This window comes from Buteo buteo, chromosome 5 (assembly GCF_964188355.1).
Source record: "Buteo buteo chromosome 5, bButBut1.hap1.1, whole genome shotgun sequence".
NCBI lineage: Eukaryota > Metazoa > Chordata > Aves > Accipitriformes > Accipitridae > Buteo > Buteo buteo.
The window spans coordinates 32,062,847-32,088,148 of record NC_134175.1 but is presented as its reverse complement, the minus strand read 5'-3'; the positions used below and the strand labels follow the sequence as shown (position 1 = coordinate 32,088,148).

At 36.8% G+C, this 25,302-nt stretch overlaps 1 protein-coding gene across 1 annotated transcript in view; it reads right to left on the bottom strand.

Moving 5' to 3' along the window:
* Nucleotides 1-25,302, bottom strand: part of LRP2 (LDL receptor related protein 2) — a 134,381-nt gene that overhangs the window by 103,846 nt on the left and 5,233 nt on the right. The window contains exons 2-4 of the mRNA XM_075028519.1: nt 11,170-11,277; nt 8,885-9,007; nt 6,236-6,352 (exon numbers count right to left, since the gene is read on the bottom strand). Of these exons, the coding sequence (XP_074884620.1) occupies nt 6,236-6,352; nt 8,885-9,007; nt 11,170-11,277 (348 nt within the window). The remainder of the gene's footprint in view (nt 1-6,235; nt 6,353-8,884; nt 9,008-11,169; nt 11,278-25,302) is intronic.

The window sequence follows — 25,302 nt, the reverse complement described above, 5'->3', positions numbered from 1 at the left end:
AGAAATACCTTCAGTGATGTTCCAAACTGTTTCTGATGGACTGAATGTCAAACAAATAGGAAGTTGAACTCATTGCCTTGCACTGCCTGTTTCTTCAAGAATGCCCAGGCAAACTAACAATCTAGTCAGTAATAAGATTTTTCTCAAGCTCATATTAAACTCCCTTCAAAGGAGGGAGACTTTGTCAAAGTTTTTTCTCCTGCAGCAAGCCTGGAGAATACCTCAGCCTGGAAAAATCTTTATGATATTATATAATCTAGTGTATAAATGCAAATCATTATAAAAATACCAAGCATGGCAATAAGTAAAGATGTTCTGAAGACACTTCAAAAATACACATTCTGATTACATTGGTGGTTTACTAGAATGTGAACAAATACTTCTTTTTCCTCATTTTCTTTTCAAATCTGCTTGGTGTACAGATTCTTTATTTTAATTTTAGTTGTAGAAGCAAGAATATTCTTTGAAAATCCCGATGGACACAAATTTAACTTTTAAACTCTGTACAGGTAACCCCATTCCTAATCTCCCGTCTAAGGACCAAGTTTAGTAAATTATAGTTCTGATCACAGCTTTCTCACTGATCTGAAAGATATTTTTGACTGCATTGTGCATTGTACATTATACTATTTGTACCTTACAGCATATTATTTTAATAAAATGGTTTTAACTATTTGAGGCATTAAGAACTAATCCTCATGAGTAATGGCAAAGCTGTGAGTTACACCAAAGGCTGTAGCCAACGCACTGCACAGTTCAGAAGCATCTGTGCCATCAGGACAGTTCCACAGTAGCTGCGATAAGCATCCACACTTTTATGGGAGGAGAAGCAGCAAAGATACAAGAACCAAGCAAGTAACTCTGGCTTCAGTGAGGGCCAACCACTGTGCTACACTTTCCAACAGCTTCTAGCTAAGGCCCCTGTGGAAATGACACACAAAATGCACCTATGGCATTGTGTTTGTGGTGGACCCTGTGGATGTTGAGAGAATGAAAGAAGCCAAAACAGAAGTTCATAACAATACTAGGATATCTGAAAATGAAGGAGTGCCTGTCCTTGCAGCTGTGAAAAAACAGGACTTAAACTGCCTTTCTTTCTCTCCAAAATTTAGAAAACATTGGCAATGAGTGAGCTGAATTCTTCTACTCCCTATCACCAAATGGAAAGTTCTGAATAGGAACAGAATAATCTGGATCTTGGCAGTGGAAAAGGTAGGAATGGGATGAACCCCCTAAACCGGAAGACCTATACAATCTAGCTTAATGAAAAGCTCTCCAGCAAAGAAAGTCTGGGAAGTGAGTATCATGACATTTTGAATTTAAGTGAGAAGGTCTTACATTAGTCACTGCATTTGGGGCTTGCACAATAAACATTTCCCAGCTTTTGACTGTCTTCTTTTAAAACTAAGATCTCTCTGTACACACCTGATCCCACAGCACTGCATTTGGGTATAAAAACCCATAGCTATGCAAGAACTGATACTGATCAGAGAAGCTGATCATACTGTCTGTGTTCTAGGGGTGACATGGAAAATGTGTCAGCGCTCTGTGAGTGACCTGGAGCGATGTAAAAACTAAAGGAAGGGTGAAGGCTTCTCTTCCAGGGACTCGGACACATTGTTTTCTTCTAGGTCAGTGACAGATGGATTAGAAAGAGCTAAAAAGGAAGGATGAAGTTCTGAGTTAAAAGGACAACAAGGTAGGTAGTTTGCATCTAAGGAGGTCTGAGAATACAGCTGTACAAGAGGAGAGTGCAAAAGGAGATAGTATAAGACTGAACATGGGATTAGGAGAGAAAAGTGAAGGGACAGAAAAATATAAACACTGTTTCCTTTCACCTTGCTTTTAATTGTGAAGAACATTTATGAATGAACATTGTTTCTTTTATCTTTTCCTCCCAAGAACCTTTGGCTAATTACAGAAAACTGAAAAGAAGAGATCTTTTCCTAGTGATCACAGTTCCTAGAAGATAATATGAACTTTGTGAAAATGGGGGGAAATCCAGCTACATTCATTCCAGCACTCAGGAAAAAAAGGGCTCTTCTTTCTCTTCCCTTCCTCTCAGGCATCTCTTTGTCTTAGCCAGAATAGTTCTCCACAATCTGTCTCCCCATGGTATGCCAGCACTTCAGTTGCAAAATATAAATGACTAGCAAACACCAGCACAAATGACAGATGAGGTACCTTGCTCCTTGTAACCCACAAACTGTTTTGGGGCAACAGTTGCAAACACATTTAAATGGCATGTTTCAGTGGCCACATGTGGAAGATGCTTGAAAGCTACGTCACAGGAATTGCTAAACCTACATTATTTTGGTCTCTGCCTAACACTCTTGTTCTGCAAGCTGGAAATAAATCCATACAAAACCAGTAACAGGAAACAGTTGCAACTGGTACGTGATTCAGTAGACACTGATTTCTGTCACACAGTCAGGAAGCATAACCTTCTGTAACCCTAACCCATGTTACAAGGAAGAGAAAGAAAAAAAAAAGGGGGGGGGGGGCAATTTCCTACTTCCAAGTGTCATTGTTTTATTGCAGCAACATTTCAAAACATTTTACAAAATAAAATTAATTAAAACCCATTCACTCACTGCCATGAGTCACCACCTCACAGTGGGCAAATCACTGCCCAGACAGCTCATAGCCTATCAGAGACACTAGGAGGAGGACTTACCCCAAGCCCAAGAGTCCTATGAGCTACATGATGTCAGATGGTGTTCGTAGCAGAGATGCCTCGAGAGCTGGCAGACTGACCAGACCCTCATTCCTGGCCTTAGTTCCTGATTTTGATGCCCGCCACTCTCGTCTTTGGCTGCCTTCCTTACCTTGCTCCAATTTTGCTTCTTCCCTGTCCCAAATTCTCCCTGGTGGAGATATTTCCTTCAGCCTGAACTTCTGCCTTGTGCTGTAGCTGTTACATGTAATTTGTCCAACATCAATAACACTAGCCTCTGATCATGGCCGCCTTCTCCCTTCTTGGACTACATCCCTTATGATCTCTTCAGTTCTTGATCTTTGTCCACTTTCACCCTGATCTCCACAAATTCATCCCAGACTTGGCTGCCCACTTCCTGACCACAACAGCTATTTAGCGTAGCAAATAAGAGGCAGGAATTAACAGGTTAGGCAGTTGACCCATGGCAGCAACTCAACATTTAAATTAGAACCAAAAATCCAGAGTTTCTGGGCCTGCACTTAGCCCATCAGCCTCAAACAACACATCTTTAAAATACTTCCCCTTTCTCCCTCATGGCCTCAGTGCAATGCTTAGCTGCCAGAGCTGTATCCAAGAAGGTTATTCTGTCAGTCACAGCAAAGCAAAGTGGACATACTGGGATTTTCATTTTTTAACTACGAAGCTGAGGCAGGAGAGAGAATTCTACCTTTAATTGAAAGAAGTAAAGTATGTAACACAGAAAAATGACATCAGCATTGGCTGCTTACTCCCAAGAAGTATTCACTACCCCAAATAGTCTGCCATTTCATTCTACATTTCTGAAGTTCTAAAATGAAAGTATTTGCTAGCTGCTGACTACTAAAAAAGCTGGAAAAAAAACAAACTGATATATATATATTTAAAGAAAATAAACCCCACAATTTTATGAAATTAAAACAGCTTCAATGCACTAATTACATGACCTGTAGCTGAAACATTGTTCTGATGTTTATCTTAGCCTCTGCATGGGTCGTTTTCCCTTGGTGTTAATCCCATTAGCAGTAAAATGGACTAAGGCTTTGAATTCCTTTGTTGTATTTTTTTACATGTTTAATTGCTGAGTTACTTCATATTGGTGACATTTTGCATTTGACTAGTTTCTTAAATAATATAACTTATCAGCAACTTTATCTTCTTTACAATCTAAATCTGCTTCCAGACAGATCAGTGAGTGCAAAGCGTAAGTAAACAGACATGATAAGTTTGCTATGAAATAACAGAATCAATTCTAAATAGCATTTTTCTTTCATTGTTCATGGATGTTTCATTTTTATTTATGAAACCTTTTAGTGTAAATTAAATAAGAGAAAAATAATGACAAAGGAAAAGGCCAAAATAGTGATATTCCTCTTATATTTGTTTATATCAGATAGTGTGGAAAAGGAAATGGATGAAACAGTGGGAAAAAAATAATATTCAAAGGAAGTGTTAGAATCTGCTTCAAAACAGTAAAATCTAACACTTACACTAATCCCTACTGTATAGTTAATCATAAAATCACCAAATTATTAATTTTATCTTATGGCTTCTGTTTAAAGTTCCAGGCCTTACAAAGACAGAGGGGTAATAAAATTAACCAGCCTTTCTGGAAAGGTTTGTCATGACATTCTTCTTGATTCTCTTGTCTTCAGCACCATCGCATTTCTTTAACCTAGTCCAACACTCCTACTTTCAATGTTCCAAGCCACAGTCATTCTTCTGTCTTAGAGGGACTGTCAACACATATTCTAATAAACCAGAGTAGAGGCTGTTGAATGATAGGAGGCAGTCCTTCTCCCTGGGGCTAAATATACTGCCTTCACAACAGTCATGGGGCCTACTGGTTAATGCAGCAATGACTGGTTTTCCCACAGAGCAGTAGAGTGTTACTGTTAAGGTATCTTGAGGCCTCTTTCCAAACTGCCTTTTTAATGTACTTAGTTGAGAACGTTAAACATGAAATAAAATGTGCACCTCAATTTTCAAACATCATGGCAGCTTCTAGTCTGAAGAAAAAATTGTGAGTATTGTCTTTAGGACTCTACTCTCAGTCTGCCACAGATTTACTGCATTATAACAATCACACCATTTCCTCTGGCTGTTCCACACTGTATTCAATGACTACTCACAGTTTTCTCAGAGGTGCTGAGCAGTTCCTCTTTTTAAATTCACAGATAATGCATTTTTTAAACAAATACCTTTTCCTTAGGATTTTTTTTTAATGTGTCATAGATTTCCTAAATTAAGTTACCAATCTCTTTTCTTCCTCTAAACTTTAAGAGAAAAAATGCCAAGCTACAGAAGATATTCTTCCAGCAATGATATGAGGTACTTTGGATCTTGGCTTTTAGCCATTTGTGTTGGTGACTTCAGAATTGGCTGTGGGTCTATCACATGGAAAAGTTCCAAGCTGGCTGTCTCAGCAACGTTTTATTCCAGAGTACCATATAGTTCTAAATCACCTTTCATTCTACAGAGTGTACATTTTAGCCACTTATGAGTAAGGGATAAAACACACTAGCAGTTGGCTGACCATGTAATATGCTGGTTTTCCTTTACACAGCATGTGCATATGTCCTTTTTTCCTCTAAGCACAGCGCATTAACAACATTCTATTTCTTGCTTCTTTATTCATTCCTTAGCATCCTAGCCTCTTCCCTCACCTCCTGCCCTGGGTCTGGTTCTGAACAAAGTTTACAATTATGCCTTTTTCCAAAGGCACACTAAGTTCTAACAGCTGGAATAGCAGCTCATATGTTATATGCCACTCATAATGTGTAAAGCTTTTCCTTAACACTAACAATGAACAGACATACTGTTACACACTGTTGTGTAGGTATTAGGCAAAAACATCGCTGAAAAATGTGGCCTCTATTCTGTGGCCAGCTGTCCTTTCCATCAGTATTCAACCTAAGCCAGGACCTACAGAGGCTGTCACTGGACAGTCAGGCAGCCTCAACTCTGGGGAAGTTAGACTGAAAAAACCTACTTGTTCATCTGCATTTTGTTGGCACAATATAAACAGCTTACCTGAACACGATATGACCCAATACCGTTTCATCTCCACAGGAAACTGCAGTCTAGAATACAAATGCTTTTGAAAGGGTCAAAGTCCCTCAAAGAAGTGATTTGGGATCAAATTCTGCTTTTCTATACAGGTTATAGTTACCACTGATTTCATAAGGAGTATGCAAAAAGATTATGAAAAAAATTGGTAAAGTTAGCTCTGAGTCTCCCAAGGCTTTAAGCCATTTAAACATGGTTGCTTTTTTCCAATGCGGTATTAATTATCTTTCAGACAATGACAAACAAGAAGCCCTGATCCTATGGTAGCAGTTTGCATTTGAGTTCTGCAATAACGGATCTGTATCAGAACATCAGCTCTAATACACAAAAGAATCTGAAATGAAACTGTTGTAACAAGAAGCATATTGTGGTCATCCTGTCCATCAACAAGCCCTTTAATCTTACACATTTATTAAAATGCCACAGAGGGATGAGATGAAACCAGATCTAGTGCTAAGAGTTAAGACTCACGGCAGACTCTTTCATCTGTTCCATCAGTGCAGTCCTTGACTCGATCACAGAAGTATGCATTTGGGATACACTGTCCATTTGAACATGTGAACTGCTGACTTGAGCATGTCCTTCCCGCTGCAAGAAACAAGCACTCCACCAGTCTTTTCCATCAACCAAGATTTTTTATGCAGATGAGTATTTTCCCCTCTTCCCCTTTAACTACTCCATCCTTCTCATAAATATTAGCATAAGACTTTCTCCCACTGTACCTTCGTGTACTCAAGGAGATTAAAGAACACTTGACAAGCACATGGCAGATAACATAGCTCTATGAGGCCTTCTGTAGCCTGCAAGGTCACTGCTTTTCTGCACTGAAGGGGTTGACCTCTAGAGGTTAAAAATTACCTCCTTATAATTGTTCTGTCTAAAAGATTAAATTACCAATTCTCACTGTTTTAAAGTTTTCTCTATTGTTTTGTTTACTGAGTCAAAATCTGTCAGTAACCAAGTTATTTGGTCAACTAGAATGCCACAATGTAAACACAGCAGAGCTGGAGGTAAGGCACTGCTTTCTGATACAGTCAGTGCCTCAACAGTCAGGAATATTTTTACATTCATAACTAATAGAAGATCAAGAATGATTATGTCTCTTCTCATGACAGCTGCATCACTGAAAAGCAACCACATAAAACTGTGCAATTCCATTTTGATTCCACTACAGCTAAATTAAACTCTCTGTTCTTCTTAGGCAAATTAATTGAATCTGTGAAGATATAGCTGAAGGGTGAAATTACTGCTAACTTTTCCTCCCTTCTGCCACCTGCACATTTGTTTATTTCAAATTCATGCTGTATCTCAACACCATCCCAGTCTATACACTGGTATCTGGTCTACTGCTTTACAGGGCCTCTCTATTCCTTCTTCTGTCAGCAGTGTTCCCAAAGTAAGATCAGCTAGTGGGATACTAGTGTTATGAGGAAAAACAAAAGCAAGACAGTAAAGTAAAACAAATCTGTTTCAATTCTGCATGTGTGACTTCCAGAGCTGTCAGCCATTTTTCTCAGGAAAAGCTTTTAACATTTCAAGAAGGAAAAGCTCCTCCAGGATTCCCAAGCACAGAGATAAAAAGTCCCTTTTGAAGAATAAGGACAAATACCAGCAGATGGGTCAAAAACAGCAGCAGCACAGTGCCACTGTGTAGTTACTAACACTCATGATTAACACCTACATGGAGAACAATGTTACAGTGACCCAGTGCAAAAATCAGCTCAGAGCTGTTGCTTATTTTGCATTTTGTATCTATAGATTCCTTAGTTAAAACATAACCAGCAGTTGTGCTGACACCTTCTCAGAGGAAGAGAGGGGGGAAAAGGCAGTTAACCTTCACTCCAATTTTTACATCCTCAGTGGGAACAAGTATCAAGATATAAAAGCACAAACCAAGCCTGTGAGCAAAATCCTTCCAAAACTTAAACCTGTGAACCTCCCCAGAATCAAGGGTGTTAGTGAGTAGCTCCAGAGCTGTTCAGTTTAAAGAATGTATCCAAAAGTTATACATAGAATCAAAAGGAAAATTAGTTAATTTTATCCTCATCACTTAAAGTAACTTCTAATACTAGAAGTAGCAGGAAATTGGTTCTTTAGAACACTACAACACTTGTTCTTCCTGTCTTCTGCAATAACGCAGAGAATGTAATTTGGTGCAATAATCATCTCTGTTCACTGTTCATCACTTCAGCACATACTCAACTGTATGTAGCCCTTAAACTGCTTAGTCACAAAATTCGAAAATCAGAGTAACATATTTTATTATTATCAGTATTTATCTTGCTATCAATACTGAAAAAAGGAAGAGCCTATGGCTAATGGTAGTTAGGCTGCTAAATGATTCCTTTGCTCTAAAATATACAGAGAACCTTAAACACTTTAAAACGGCAACTCAAACACGATTAGTGCACTGTTTAGCATATAAAAGTGAAATACTAATAGGAATTATGTCCTAAATTTAAGCTGCCCAAATGATAATGAAAGACTAGACTTTCACCCCATACCAGGACTTCTGGTATTCCTCCTATCTGAATATGAGAAAGAACAGCTCTGGTTATTTTAAATAATAATGCCACTAAATAGCCTCACTGAAGATGGAACAAGGATCTTTAACGATGTTTACTTAAACTGACTGATAAGTCCTGCTTTTTTTTATATACATACAAATTTCAGAATTTTATAGAAAGAAATTAACTTTTTTTTTTTAATAGTTCTGAGATGCCAGTGTGAATTTTGTTATGCAATGAATAAAGCAGCTTTTTCTGTGACTGAGACAGTATTTGGACATGAGAGTATCATGTATATTTCACCATTTTTGGAACCACTAAATTTTGTATCAACTATAAAACTAATATGCACTGTATATTTTTCTCCCTTTTTTCCTCTTTTTAATCGACTGAAACATCAGTAATTTTCAGATTTCAAGACCTGGAGTTGTCTTTCTGTATTTTATCTATTATTTCAGATTTCAGATTATTTCATTTCTAGAAACTACTTTAGAGGGACTCTTCTGGTAAAAGCTGTACTTACAGCAGGTTTGTTTCTGCGTGTTCTCAATATGCTGCTAGTGAATTACCTTATTTCACAAAGCTGGTAGAAAATTAGAACTTAAATACTTACGACATTGTTGATGCTCATCTGAGCCATCTTCACAGTCTTCCTCATCATCACAAACCCATGATTGTGGGATACATTCGCCATCAGTCTGACACTGAAACTGATTTCCCTCACAGGTAGGTTGTGCTAGTGTAAGCAATGAAAAAAATTGTCATTTCACAGACATCTGGGAAAGCACTTTCAAAGAAAACAATTAAGTAAGGGAAAAGAAGACTTAAGGTTCAAGTGTCAATTGACTGTAACTTCCCCTAAATGTATGAAGCATTTGACAAATCAAAGAAAATGAACAGAGCAGGAAGGGGAAAGTGGGCCAGCAGAAGGATGCTGAAAGGCAAAATTTAGTTTAGTGAACTCCTGCATATGAATTTTGAGTTTTGTATCCTCCCCTGGAGACACAGGCTCCTCTAGAAGGCAGGTCACAGCAAAAGCTTAAGGCTCTGAACTGCCCTCTGGCAGAGCCTCTGGTTTTTTTCACTTATATATGGAGTCATGCTAGCTTCCCTAGTCTCACAGGGATCTGTTCAATTGCTCTTACTTCACCTCAGGTGTTCTATCCCTGGTAAGAGGAAGGTCTTTCAAAACAAGGTCATGACTCTTCTCTGTGAATTCATGAGGCAAAAGTGAGGGTCACGCCAGAACAATCTGACTATTGTTGTGCCAGCTCTGAACTTTTCAAATAGCCAAAGAACAGGGAGCCATTAGAGAGAAAGATCAAAATAAATGTTTGAAACTGTGTTACAGCTTACTCCACCCCTACTTAATACTCCTGGGAAGAATCACTAGCCCAACACAATCCAGTAGATAGGACTCTGGTCTTAACCATCTTTTTTCTCAGGATCATGTTTTTGCAGTACTGTGAAGTCAAATAGAAACCATTTTTTGTGCTCATGGGATGCATCAAGGGAGAAAATTAAATCACTTTGTAGATTTAGAGTTGAGAAGTACAAAATTACATTAGAGGTAAAGTAATTACAGGGATAAAAATTGATCACATACTACAGGCAATGCACTTCATGCATACTTTTTTTCAACTCCTGTTTTGAGAACCAAAGAATAATTTTGTAATATAATTTTAACCTTAGGCCAGTTTTAAACAGTTTAAAACTATCTTCCTAGACACTTATGTGCCCCACTACCTATGGCACACTAACATATCATTTTTAAAACTACAGTTAACTGAAAAAACCTGAAAAGTTTAATTTTCATCTTCCTAATTCATCACATGTATGAAAATAAGAACAACTCGACTTCATGCTTATAACTATGACAAATGTAGTAAGTGTCGGGGGGGGGGTATCTTTCACAAAGTCAACATAAATTTTACCCACTCCTTGTTCAAAGCCCAACCACTTCTTTCCAGTTGCAGTTCAGAACTAAGCTGAAATAGCAAGCTATAGGACAACATCATTTTGTTTTGCCAGTTTAAGGCACTTTTCATCCAGAACTGCACTGTTTTTTTGGAGCTAACTAAAGTGCTAAGCAACAAATCAGACTGCCAAGCTGTGTGAATGACCTCCAATTATTATATGGGTCAAGCAGCAAAGAAACAATCCAGTGTGAAAAGAACCGACGTAAACTAGTCTTTCTCACTCCCCATCAGCTGAGGGGCAAAAACTAGCCTAACCTATAAGTGGGCTGATAACTGCACCAGCCCACAAGACCTCAGAGAACTAGAGCTGGGAAGATAAAACGCAGGCGAGTTCCTGAAAATAGACTGGAGGGAATTTCTTCATTTTCACAACTTTTTAACATTCAGCTTGAGAGAATCTTTGTGCATTGTTATTACAGTCCATCTGAATGCAATTGTTGTCCTTGAGCTGCTGGCACTGAGGATAACACAACCAACTCTAAGACAACTAACCAAGACTCTACTTAAGGTGCAGTAGGTACAGCTTGTTTTCTAGGGCCCAAAAGATCCAAAGATTCGGGATGCTTGTGGTAGCTGTATGTATATCCAATATTCAGGATTACTGCAATAACAGAATACAATACATTTCTACATGTACTTAGAACATTACTCATCAAATGAAATGGCATTATTGGATGCTCAGATTTTTAAGGGAAGGCTAAGTCATGTTAGAAGTTGAGCACTACTTGATTTTCTGACTACCCAAAGCCAACGGACTCAAGGAATATGAGTCTTAAGCAGTTTCTGCAGTCATCTCAAGAGAACTAGGAGTTTTCTCACCCTCCAGTATTCGTTCTTGTACCACAGGTACAGTTGAGCACATTGGGATCTTGGTATTTCTCATATTACAAAAAAGTTGCTCTATAGTTGTTTCACTTACGACAACCAGCTTCATCTGTATCATCTGAGCAGTCTCTAGCCCCATCACACCTCCAGTCTGCAGGAATACAGCGACCATTTCCACAGCGAAACTGCCCCCGCTCACATCCTGTGATAAAGCAGAGTAACACACAAGTTACCAGCACCAGCACACAGAAACAGACAGTGGAGTGCATTCATGTCAAACAACTGTAATCTATCCATCACCTTATGGTATGCAAAAGAAAGAAAATAATACTAAAATAATACAAAAATATAAATAGAAAAGAACCAGCTCTAAATCTTACAGGACATTTCCCAACTAAATTGCTAGAAAATTCCCATAATTTTAATATTTGTATATCATACAAACAAACAAAAACAGAAAAATAACCCAAACAAGTCTCAGAGGAGCACCTACACTACAGAAACATATTTAGCAGGAATGTATAATTTTTAAATTCACAAGCAGTATAGACTTAAATAAAGGTAGAGCATCATTTTCCACATTATTTCTAACAGCTAAACATGCTAAACAATAGTCCTCCCCAGAGTCTCTGAGGATTTAAAAAAATAGTAATATGAATAATCCCCTTAGCTGATGAGAAAATCTTGTTTCAGCAGTGACTGCTTGAAAGTATAGAAAGATCTTAGTTTTGTTTTGGTTTTTAATAATGCCCTAATATTTAAAATCTTTCCTCTGAAGTACAGGAAAGCATGTCTTCAGTCAACATTTGAATAGCAAATAATTTTAAAAGAAATTAAGCTTTCAGACATTTATGGCTGATCAAAAGCTATCCTGCTGTCATTCCTTCCTGCTTGACCTACTAAGGATTAAGACCTGATAAAGAAGCATTCATTCCCAGGTGTAAATGCGGCTGGATCAGGCCTTTATTAGAGTCAACTAATGAAATCTCCAGTCCCGTAGGAAAGAGAAAATGCACTGTTTATGGCCTTTCGTTGTGACTACAGCCTCATAAAAAGGGAGTGAACAGTTTTATAGGTCCCCAAAACAATGAGCTATAACATAATTAGGTTCAACAGAGCTCTGTTTCGTGTTAATCTGTTGTCAGCACCTCAGAGAAGGCAACACTGAAAAAACCTGAGGTAGTAGCAAAGTCCAACTCTGATGAAAAAAATCCTGTTTCCTGATTTAATTAATAGCCATATGATAAAACTACATCTTTCAATTATTCTGAGTGATTTGTCCAGAGAAGATAACCTCAGTATACATAAAGCACAACCACCTACTTTTTGAATTCATGATGACATAAACAACATGTTACCCTAACTTTCATGTAAAACCAGCCATATCAACACTGTCACATAAACACAGTTAAGTGATGTATTCCTAAGGGATATAGGCAAGCTACTTTATGCAAGGAATGTTCAAATCTGATTGTCTGGTAGTGACATCCTGATTTATAATGTATCCTGCAAATGGTCAAAAATCTCACTTGGATAAATGGTGGTACGGAGTGGTACAGGAGTATGTTCACCCAAATACCTTCTATAGACTAATGCATGATGGTGGTTGGTGGTGCAGGTCTGGGGTTGGTGGTGCAGGTCTCTTATCAACTACCTTCAAAACACAACAACCTCCCTTGCAAAAATGCCCTGAAGGAATGTACAAGTTCACTCTGGAATCCCAGGCCCTCTTGCTGAATTTTGCCCTACAAAGCAACATTTCCATATGAGATTAGCAGTTAAAGTTCTAATAAACACAACACGTAAACCACCATCTATCAATTGGAATTACTATGCAAAGCAAATACTAAATCTGCCTGTATATTTAGTATATTATTGCTATTCAAAACCACTGGAATATTAATAGCCACTTTACTTAAAAAGAAGTTACAATACAGAATTAAATCTGCATCCACACGATCAGAATTTCTAATGAAACAGATGCTTATAAACAAGCAACATGAGCAATTTGTATATTATTTCTAAACAATAACTAGCCAAAAAAATTTCAAACACTATGTACAACACTGCTAATTTATTTTGCCTATCTTGTATTAAGTTACTATAGTTAAACATACCCTTATAGTGATGAAAATGAGGAGATAACACTGATAAACTTTTTAGAAAGCATTATAAACATAGCAGCCTTTCTACAGTATGAGAAATGGTAACTAAATATTAACAGAAAACCTGCAAATCACGCAGTTCTCCTACACTCTGTAATGCTTTGCTCACACCTACATACAGTAAGCTCTGTATCAATGTCCGTTTATACAATTCTTCAGCAGACCTGTTATAATTCATTTAATTATGGCATTAGGCTTTTCAAATGTTATCTTCCGTGCTTACTTATAACTGAAGGCAAAGAGCTCTGAAACACCTATAAAAAAATACGAAAGACTGATACTTCACTTATTGCTGTTTTATATTATCTTTAGAACAAAGAAAATTATGTTAATTCATTAAAAAGACAATTTTGCAAAATAAGTAATATGGAAGTAGTAAAAGATATCTGCAGTATCAAGGGCACTTCTCACCAAGGTTCTAAAAAGCTTGTGTTTCAACTGCGAACAAAAACAATTCTGATTTTGATAAAGGAGAAAGTAATCAGGGGGAAAATGCATGATTACAAAATTACTGCTACAAATACCCAGGAGAAATATCCAGAATGAAAGAAAAATAACCATGTCAGCAATAACCAGGTTTGCTACTATAGCCAACTACAGAGACCATTTTCTTGAAACTTAACTGGACATATTCTGCTAAAAAACAAGTACTGTATGAGGTGTGAAGAACTGTGATTTAGTTACTATTAATTTAGTTATACATTTTAAACAGTATTAATTTAAGTAAAAATGTTGCAGGCATTACTCAGACTGACTAGTAATGATCCACAGAGGAAGCACATTGAGTCCAAAAGGGCTATTTCCATTGGTATATGCTATGGAATAGGAGCCTGTAGCACCTAGGTTTCAGCAAGAGTGGGGACTGTCAGAAGACAAGGGGTATCTGCTTGTTTACTGCCATTATTTGAAGCCTCGATTCACTAAAGGATTAGTCATTAGTAATTTTATGGAAGGCTTTTCTTTCAATAAGAGATTTTTTTTTTTTAAATGGCAAGGCAGCTCATGAATCAGTCAGACATTGCCAAAAATTAATACTAACGAGCTAATTTCCATAGAAATTCTGATTTACTCTGACAGATGCTGGTAAAACCAGACACCTCTTTCAGGCAAACAGAATCCTGTTAGCAGGATTCCTGGAGGAAATAACCACCGAGTTTAAAAACAAGCAGTAAAACAATTAGTCTTTACCGTCATGCTTAAAATTCGCTAATAGAAAAGAATCTAGGTGATTTTTGAAAGTTCAAAGTTCAGAAATTATTGAATTTTTGGTGTTCTTCTAGTTTTGCTATAATTCAGTTTTAGTCTTCTGACTGTGATTAAAGCAGTAATAAAACACAGACTAAAAAATGCATGGCAGACCTTATGAATCACACCAGAAGATATATAAAGAAGAATCTCTGGGCATTAACAGAAATAATTTTGAAAGATAAGATATTCAGGAAAACACCACGGAAAAAATAAATATATGATATAATCTTTAATACTAACTAGTCTAATAGTGAAAAACGCAAACCAAAGATCAGAAGCATCACTGGAAAAATATAGCGCAAAGCACTATTTCTAAACTTCCTGCTATACTTACTATGTTTAAAGGGCTTTATACTAACTTTGTCACTGGGCTTTCCATAGTCCACTGTGTCTAGGATTCTCCTATAAGAGACTCCTGAGTGGATATTTAAGATTCACAATTTGCTCAGGTAAAAACCAAGAAGGCTAACATTACTGGCTCTGGGTAAGCTACTTGCACAAGTATTATCCCAGGTAGTCATTTTCCACTGGAATAAAGCAACATAATAGTGATTTTGCCAGAGCAAAGACTGAACAAAACACTAACCAAATGGAATACCTTTTTTTGCTTTTAATTTATTAAAAATAAACGTATCTCTTACCAAAGGAAATAATGCAAAATAAGCACTATTCAATACAATTACCTTATGTTTTGCAAGACAAGTTTTGCCCAACAAGTGTTGCCTGCATGGGAATGAAGTATCCTAAACTAAACTGCTGCCAAAGACAAACCCCACTGCCACTAGAGGATGGTAGTCAACCTTCGTGCCACTAATCAATGTTACTCAATGTCACATTAAGTCATATGGAACTCCAGCAGAAGAGAGAGAGGTTAATAGCTTCAGGCATTTCACAGCACAGTGGTTTAACCCATACAGCTACAGTCTTCAATAGGAAGGCAGTCCATTACACCCTCTCAACCTCCTCTGTGCTTCATTTTCCCCAATACATTTGTGTAGAATTATTTAGATTGAGAATTAAAGCTTAAATTCAATCCTCTTGTATTAAAACCAGAATGTTATGTTCGGCCTATAATGGAAACCAATACTGCCTTACTCTCTGCCACTCTTTGCATTACTTTAGACTCATTCAGTTCATCTCTGAACAGTTCTAGTCTTTTGTAATTCTTTTCATACATTTTCTACCTGCCCATTCAACCTTGAAGTCCCTCATACTTTTAACTTCGACTACAAATCTTTTTAATTACATTCGTCATCCACAGATTAAAGGACACCATGACTGTCTATTCTGACTATACAGAATAGGCCAAAATCCCTCATTCGTTCTTTCTTCCTGGTGCTCACAATACATTTGCGAACTGCTAACACCTCTTTAACAATTAAGCTTAAATTAAAGATTTAAAATAATGAAGAATGTATTAAGCCCAGGGTAGATTGTACCACTCTCAAACTCAAAAATTAATCTGACGCTGCTGCAATTACTTTACACTTCAGGAATCATCTCTCTCAACAGATTTTTTATGTTTAAAAGAATAACATTCTCCAAGGCAGTATTTTTTCAACTGAACAGTTCCACCTTTAATACATCTGCAGTTTTTCAACAAATAAGCACAAACAAACCGTACATTACAAGCCTCTTCCAAATAAATTTTACAAAAAGAAAAATAAGTGACAAGCTCCCTTTTCTCCCTTTCTGCCTTCCAACAAAGGGTGCTCTTTGTTCCCATTCAGCCCCCAAACAGAACAGTCTATTCCAGTGGCCTTGCAGGTAGAAGAACCACCTTCCATACACTTTGATGTCAGATTTTTGCCTAGCTTAATTACATGTCAAACAGCCCGAGGTTTTGGAATGCTCAGGAAGGGGAAGCCGAACCTCTGGAAATTCCATCTCTGTTCCCCCACACTAATGAAGAAAGAAATAAAATCCACAGTCCATGAAAAACCTTTGCTTATTATTGTAAAACGCCCTGTGATAATGAAAAGTAGTAGTCTGCTAGCAATTATAATAGGCAAATGAACTAAAATTATTCAAAATATAAAGAAAAAGTCAGATAAAATTATGCTAAATTTCATATATATTGAGACAATATTTAACTTTCAGTCTTTCTACACTCTGCAAACTCCACTATATTTAATACAAACTATTCAGGTTAAAAAAACACAGACCACACAAGCATTAATAGGTATTCCAGAAAGCAGTACAAGATTTATCTTCAGTGTTCGAGACCTTGCAACACAGAACGTCTTTTGTACCTACATGTCTCTAACTAGATTGTATTAGAGAAATATTTTTAACTGACAATATCAACAAAAAGACAGTACAAATGAGTCTGCACCCACTTCATGTGACTGCAAGATCTCTGTATACAGATTAATAGGTGGACAGGGGACTAGTCAAGGGACAATCTGAAGCAGAAGAGCTACAGTGCCAGAGAGACAGAGTTACGATGTTAATAGGGAAGTATAGGATTTCTATTACTGACTTATCATCCAATTACATATTATAACAAGATTGTTATTACTAAAATAGCATCTACAGACTCAGTAGCTGATCAAGGACTTTTTGTGCCTTGCAGTGTATAAACACTTAACAAAAAGAAGGGTCATACCCTAGATATTTTGTAACATAAAGATGATACACACTTGAACTCACCTGGGTGCCCCAGTGTCAACAGCAAAGGCCAAATGGTGCTGTTCTTCTCTTCACCAACACATATTCATATTCTACAGTTTCTCCAGTGGCACTCCAGGAAGTCACAGTACATGAGAGGCACACTCAGTTTTGCTGGTATATTTATTAGCACAAGAAACAAGGCACATAGACCTTGAACCTTCCTATGGAGGGGCCTCCAACCTTCTACCAATTGGTGTTGGAAGGACTCCTAGCCAGAGACTCCATCTTTAACTCTGGTGTATTTAACAGGGATAAATGTACTACTCTTCACAAAAGTTGTCTACTCTGGTTTTGAGTCCATTTATTCTTCTGAATGCCAACAACATCATGAGATGCATGTGCAGAAGTACTTTGTTTCTTTAATTTGATTTTTTTATTATGCACTCCCTAGCCCCTAAGCAAAGATGCAGACATTTTAGAAAACTTTCTGGTACACAAATCATACAGACTATTCCAGATTATTTTACAGGGCGAATGTGGAAATGATAAAGGACTAAACTTGAAGCAACAGATCTGGTTCTCCACTGACACTAACTGGACTAAGAGATTTGGCTCCCAAGTCCCAGCTGCGCAGTTTCCTCAAAAATTAGTAGAAACCCATTGATGACAATAATAAAATAGCTTTTCCTCCACCAAACAGCAGAAAATGATAATTCTAGCCCTTCTGCCTAAAAATCCACTCACATGTAGAACTTTATATTATTGGATTATAAATAGAACTAATATCAGGAGGGTGAGAGAAATGAAAACGGAAGAGAAATTTAAGTTTAATCTTTGCTCATTTGTTTGTTTCTGTAAGCCTACCTGGATATGCAGTCTATGTCCATCTCAGATGAATAAACTAGATATTCCATACTCACAGGAGAGGAAATTTTGAGTGAACCACATTCTGAGTTCAGTGGAATGATGGGTGTCAGAAGCTGTAATAAACGGATCTTGCCTGTCAGAGCAGAACCCAATACCTACAATTTTTACTCACTGATTTTTAATAAAAAGCACCTTAAAATTCAAGAACAAAAGTGAAAATTTTGTCTTTCAGTATGGACTTAAAAATACCATGTTTCACTGCAGCACCCACTGATTTTTATGATTTCCCTTTCAAAATCACTTGTCAAGTAGTAAACAAAAAAGTCTGGAGACAGCAAAATCTACATTATATTCTGTACTTTGTGTCTGCATGCTCTTGCACATACAGACACTTGTCAACTAAAACCATAGTTAAAACTAAAGCATCAAATCTCATTTTAATAATGCTCACATGCAAAATCTTTTTTAAAAATACTTAAAATTAGTGTATTCTATGTTAAACTGGGGGTTTTTTTCAGTTAATACAGTTATAAAAGGACTATAGATTCATTTCTGCTAATGCCTCAACATAAATCCAAGAATTAAAGAAATTCAGGATTTTAATCTACTGAAACTAAGCAGGAAAGCTTTCCTGCAAAGAAAAAAGGGTTCAAGTCTCCTGCAGACATCAAGTTCAAAGGAATGACACTGTAAATGCCTCCTAGCAACATTAAAGATATTCATAATCCTCATCCTCTCTACCTTACTTTAGCTTTATTAATTGAAAAAGCAATGAATGCAAACAGCCTGATAAAAATAGAAACAGTTTATAAATTAATTTTTAACAAATTATTCAATTTTATTTTTGTCAAGTATAATCCTGAACTAATAATAAAGAGAACAAGCTCCTAATTTTCTGATAAACCACATATGGACTTTTTAGAAAAAACTCACAATTTTAATTTTTTATTTTTTTTTCTTAAAGCTCTGGTATTCAGAACAAAATAACTATGGTTTCCAGATTATCACTTTAAAACGAGCCATTCTGGAAAAAGCAAGTAAAAGTTGATATACAATATTTTAAAATTATTCACACTGATTCTAAATGTAAAAAAAAATAAACTTCTTAAATGTAAAATCATGACAGTTTATTTATCACACATGCTTACAAACAGCACATATCCAAACTATGTATCTTTACCATCATACAGTACTATAAGCAAATTAATCAAAATTAAGTTCCTTTAAAATCTTGCTTCAACTCACACATTTTTTAAAAAGCAAAAAATAAACTCTTACTATCTTTTTAGTCCTATAACAAGGCAGGCAAAAGAAATAATCCTTTTAAGCAAGGGCTAATTCTAATAGACAGGAGGTGATACTCCTTTCTATTGATAAAAGTAAATGTTCCTTATATTGAACAGACCAGGTTCCTTCCATTTAAGTCACTGTTAAACTTCTCATACTTCAGTGATAACTGAGAATCAGCCATTAATTTTTGTTGGACACTTTCTTTAACCCCAACTTTATCTAAAGCATTTTCCAAGGTAAGATGAATAAAAACAATTTGTACTCCTTTCTTACATAATTTAGTAAAGTTATTATCTGTATGGCCAAATTCAAGAGAACCAGTATTTGTAATACTGAAAGATTAGCTTTCACACATAAAAATGTATTTCAGACACATTACATGTATGGAACATGTTCTGCACTAAATTGGATAACCTCAACCAGTTGTCTTGACATTAGGTGTCTTAATCCTAATAAATCAATTGTGATTGCATTAGCTGGGTAAGGGAAGCAAGCACTGTGGATCTCTATGAAAGCATACACGTCTGAGCTCTCTGAAATCCCAAAAGCTTCTTTTTCATGAATGGCACACTGAATATGCAAAAATCTGTTCTAATTGACCAAATGACATAAAGAGGAAGAAGAACAAGCAAACACAGTAGAAATAAAGACACCCCCAGTTACTCACATAAGCATCCCAAGCATTTTCATAAGAATGAACCTTGCTAATGGCCCCAAGGCTGCTGTAGAATAACAATTGGGTAACATGGGGGGGGGGGGGGGGAATATGACCAAACGAGGAAAGTCTTCAAGACTAGAAAGTATTTACAACTACACAGTGTGTGGAAAATGAAAAAAGAAAAGAAAAAAAAAAAGTGCTTAAACAACTTAGAGAGAACATGTACAGTACATACCACTGAGAAAGTCCAACAGATGCAGTAGCAGATCATAAAACAACCTTCTCAGGAAGCTATTCTCATTTTGAGAGCTGTACTGTTTTTTAAATACGTTTTCCAACCAATGTGCTGTTTGTTCTCAAAATTAGACCCCATGCTGAGATGGTGGGCTGCATTCAATTCAGTCATGCTCTCCTGAAAGCTGATGAGTCATTGTAGCACTAGGAATCAGCCTCAGTAAGACCCTTCCAATCCAGCTTGTGACAGTGAAATTGTGTAATTTTTTTATATTTCTTTTATATATTAGTGCTAGATTGAAAATTGCTATACAACATATAACACTTTGCCAAATCATAAACCATACTGGAATATTATATCACAAATTATTAAAAGAAAAATGAAATTTGTCATGCAAAAAATAAACCACTTTCCCTTACAGATAATAAACACAGTAAGCACATAAAGCGAAAGGTATTTCTCTCTTCCCACTACAGAACTCATATCTATAACAAAATTCTTCGCTACTTGGGTAGCGCCATCATAACTAGTGGGACTCTAGATAAAAAAGACAAGCTATGTCCCAAAGCTTCACAGAGTACTTAGTCATCATTCTGCACTTCAAAAATAGTGAAGGTTACTTGTTGCAAACTAAACATATGAGAACATTTTCAAAAAAGCAGAAAAACTGAAGTCTTAGTACAGAATAGATAGATCATATGCTACAAGCATCTAGTGTGCCTAGATAGACATTCTAATGCTACTTACTGCTGCCCGTGACATTAGGAACTATATGTATTTCTTCTGATGCATCGATACTCATCACATTTCTCCCTTATTCAGTAGCAACTCAATTTCAGCTAGTAGCTAATAGCTATGGCTGGTCACTCCTTATCAACCTTCTTGAAAAGGAAATTCCACTTGCTAAGGCAGGCCTGAGTAAAGGAAGGATCATCTGAACTGAAACAATGTTGTCCAATATGCTCACGCAAAATGCAACTTTATCTTAAGATAAAGACCTGAAAATGAACAATAAGAATTAAATCAACCTTTAGCTATTTCATTTTTAAATGTGATATACTTTCTCTATAGTTTTCAGGTTAAAAAATAATTTTAAAAAATCCTTTCACCCAAATAGTAATACTAATGAGTTTGTCAAATTAAAAAGACAAAGTCCTTGAATTCATCAAAAGAGGATAAATACAAGAAATATCATCTCCCACTGAAACGTTACCCCTCCTGTCAGTCCCAATGGAAGCATTTTACTTAAATGTCCCCTAACCAGCCAAACTCTACAACTGTCAGATTTACTCACCCGTTTGGATTTGTTAAGGATGCTTGATTCTGCTGCTACTCCCCTTCATTGGTGGCTGCTAGGCATAGTATTTCAAGTAATTCTTTAAATTACATTAGCTAGCTACTCTAAGCAGCATTCCAGGTACAGTGGTGAAGAGCAGGGAAAAAAGGTCTCCTGCTCTAGCTTCTGTGGCTGGATAAGCCCTGCACTTGCTGCATCCTTGGAAACACAAGAGCATACAAGTACTGCATACTACAAACTTAATTCCAGAAGCAAGCATACAACCACAGGAAAGGCACATGTTGTCTCCCAACTTTCACAGTGGTAGCACACAACATATAAATAACATTGCTCACAGAACTGCAGGCATTTGCCTACAGACTTGCAACCTTTAAATCATAATCTCTTCCTCATAGCAATAGCTAACATCGGTCTTTCAAAATGCCTGCGAGGAAGAAGATTGCAACCACACCTGGTATATTTCTGGCCAAAGAGTCAGTATCACCATAGGGAATGTTTAATGACCAAGATTTTCTCTTAATAGGGTGATAATTTGGGTCTGTTTCTCTCTCTACTACCTTATGAAATTTCTTGGGATTTAAGTCTCTGAGAATTCTTGACCCCAATAGAAAAAGTTAAATAGGCCAACAAGTTAAAAAGTATTGCACATATTAAAAAAAAAAAAAAAAAAAAAAGGCACTCAATTGCTAAAGCATCTTTTCTTTAGGAAACCAAACAAAAATCAGGGAGGAATGGTTTCTGTTACCTAATAGGTGATAAAGTCTTAGTATGGATAAAGTACTTCATAAAGGTTGGAGCTTAAATTTTGCTATTCATTATTTTATTGAATTTAATGATCTGTCTTTTATTTTCTTTTTTCCTCAAACAAATCCAAGAGATACCCAATTTCTAAAGGATTTAAAGTTCAGCTTTAAATTTTTATTATTTTTTATATTTTCACTGCAAGATAATCCTTTTATAACACATTCTGTGGCAGGCTTAATAAAGTTAAAAACTGCAAAACTAATAAAAGCTAGTAATAACAGCGGTTTTGCATTTCCCTGTTAAATTGTCATTTTTTTTCAATTGCATACAGCTAGAACACAAATTCCATGACAGGATATCACTTCTGCATGTGCCAAAGAAGCCTGATGGTCATTGTTGCCCTCTTTACTCAGGCAGCTCTCCCGGTGAAGCAGATGGCCAGCCTGCCTGAGCAAAAAGGCAGGCCACAACCGAGCTATGTCTGAGGCTCTATTCAGATTTCCTATTGGTTCGGCCAACAGAAATTTGTCAAGACTCAGATTAACAACTGAAGTAGATGCAGTTTAATTACTCCACTAAATATCTTTCATGTACTGCAGAGGTGACAAAAGGAATTTTAGTACTTTGTTACATTTACAGGATACTAGGAACAAAAATTCATTTTCAGGGAGGCTTTAAAGTGCATTCTGTGGCTGACTTCATACAGAAAAGTAAAAATTTCCAAGCTAATAAAAACAGCTCATATATTCATACAGAAGACACCACAAACTTTGTCACTCATTTCAGACACAAACTGGAGCTCATTTATTTCACATGAAATGGTTTAAAAACCTATTAGACTTCACAGTAGTAAAAGTCATTTTTATTAACACAGCTAGAAGGCCAACAAAAACTGCAGCAGCATGTGCTTGGTTATTGTCCAACTCATTTATTGCATTGCAGGTTGAGAACAGCCCTACAATCCTGCTCAAAAGTGAACACGTGAGCAGTCCCATTCAAGTCAAGCCATCTGTTTACACTAGGCAACTTTACAAAAGGGTTTCCCGCAGTGCTAACACTGATTCACTATAGCCCTGATGGACCACTCTTATAACTAGCATGCTAGCCAATCATTTCCTATATGTTCTTAACAGTAGCATTAGGCAGTGGTTGCATGGCCAGCTGAGCCAACCCACTGACTTACCATAGGATAAAGGGGTGTCTCTTTCTCTTCCTCTTTCCAACTCCTCTCCTTCTCCTACTTGATGCCAAGGTTCACTTTCTTTTCCAAACTCCACTAACTACCAGACATTTCTTGCATGCTGCTCTAAATCACTACGCCACCAGGAAACCACCTAATTCCCTAGGTCTGGTTTAGTTTTCCTCCAGGTTTGTAAGTGAAAGCAGCTCACAGAGAGGTCCGATGAACAGTGGTGCTAGCACGAAGCAAGCAGCAAGAACTCAAGGCTAGCAGCAACATGGGAATGGGACATTGGAGGACAGAGGGAAGGAGAGTGGGAAGGAGAGTGGGGCCTCCTGCTTCCAGCAGGAGTTAACCATTCAGTTGGCTCATCACTTCTCATGAAACTGTACCCTTAGAGGACAAGCAATGACGAGGGCTTGATCAGATCTAAATGGGGTCTCTCACTGGTGTTGAATGATGTGAACTTCACAGAGTAAACTTCCTTCTTCTGGGCAAACCTGGGGAGGATTAGATACATGTATGTACTCCAGTTCTGCAGGCCTTCTACTTCCTCAAACTAAACTAAACTCTCTGTGGTATATTTATCAGAGTTGACAATGTGCACAATGGTTTCTGAAGATGAAAATCATTACCTAGATTCTAAATATTTGAGTGAATGTATCAGTTCCTGGGATATCTTGTGGACTATGCTTTTTTTTTTTTTTTTTTTTTTAAAGCGATAGCACAGAACACAACTAAAACCCCCATCCTTCTTGTTCCACAAAAGCACGAGCCTGCAATCCCCATCAAAGGGAGTCTCCCTATTGGAATGGACCCCCATTCTTCGACTCGACTCAGCAGGGTGTAGTATCATGACCTGCTTGTGCAAGAAAATAATTGGGCAGACACACTGCTGCAGTAAACAGTGCCCTTTTGCTGAAGATATGGCTTCTTGATTGTAAAACAAAGGCAACTTATTAATGTTAAAAGCATAAAATAGAACAGGTCATAAAAGTAGAACAATTTCAGTCAACTCTTCTATGTCATTTCATTAATCCAAACCAAAACTTGTAACAGTGATCCTTAGATCTCTAATCCACTTTAAGCATTGCAAAACAAAGAAAACATTAAAAGCCTTGAAACCAACAGTAAAAGCTTATGGAATCCGCTAAAGGCTATCCATTCCATTAAACATTTCTATGCTTACTCATTAAACTTCATTTTCTTAAATTGTTCTAAAAGTGTGCTGAGTTAAGGAAGCAAAAAGCAGTTAATAAAATGAACTTTAACACAAGAAATTGGACTTCAAAATGTATCTCAAACAATAAGCTATTAAGAGATGTTTACTCTTCACTGAATCCTATTTTCTGTCTCTTGGATCACTGCAACTCAGGGATAATTTCTTTGAAATTAATGGAGTTCCACTGGGTTGACTCAGAGGAAACCTTTATTCCTTTATCTAGAAACAGCTCAAGGTATCTTTAAGAATAAAGTATAATTATCAAATTCTATAAAGAAACACTTTAGTTTTAAATAATCTGAAAAACAACTCTGTCCTTTATTTGCCACATTCAGTGTAAACTATTAAAAAGCTGACAAATTATCTGATTATCATCGCTAATTAGCCACAGTAGAATAAAACCATCAACTTCTCTTTAAATAGATGTCAACCTGTAGATCATTAATTAGAAGGGACCTTTAATGTTTTTCAACAATGACACCTTCTAGAAAGTGTAATTTCCTTTGAAACATCCAATTGCTATACGGTTCCAGCACTTTTTAAGCAGACCTCTAGAAGAGGATAAACAATTATAAACTCCTGCTTAAAAAAGTGATAGTACAATGTGATTCAAAGTTACATATTTGTCTATCTATCTTCTGAAGAGTATTCACAAGCTCTCAGATCTAAAACTAAGTATTGTAGGAAGACTGAATGACATTTGATCCA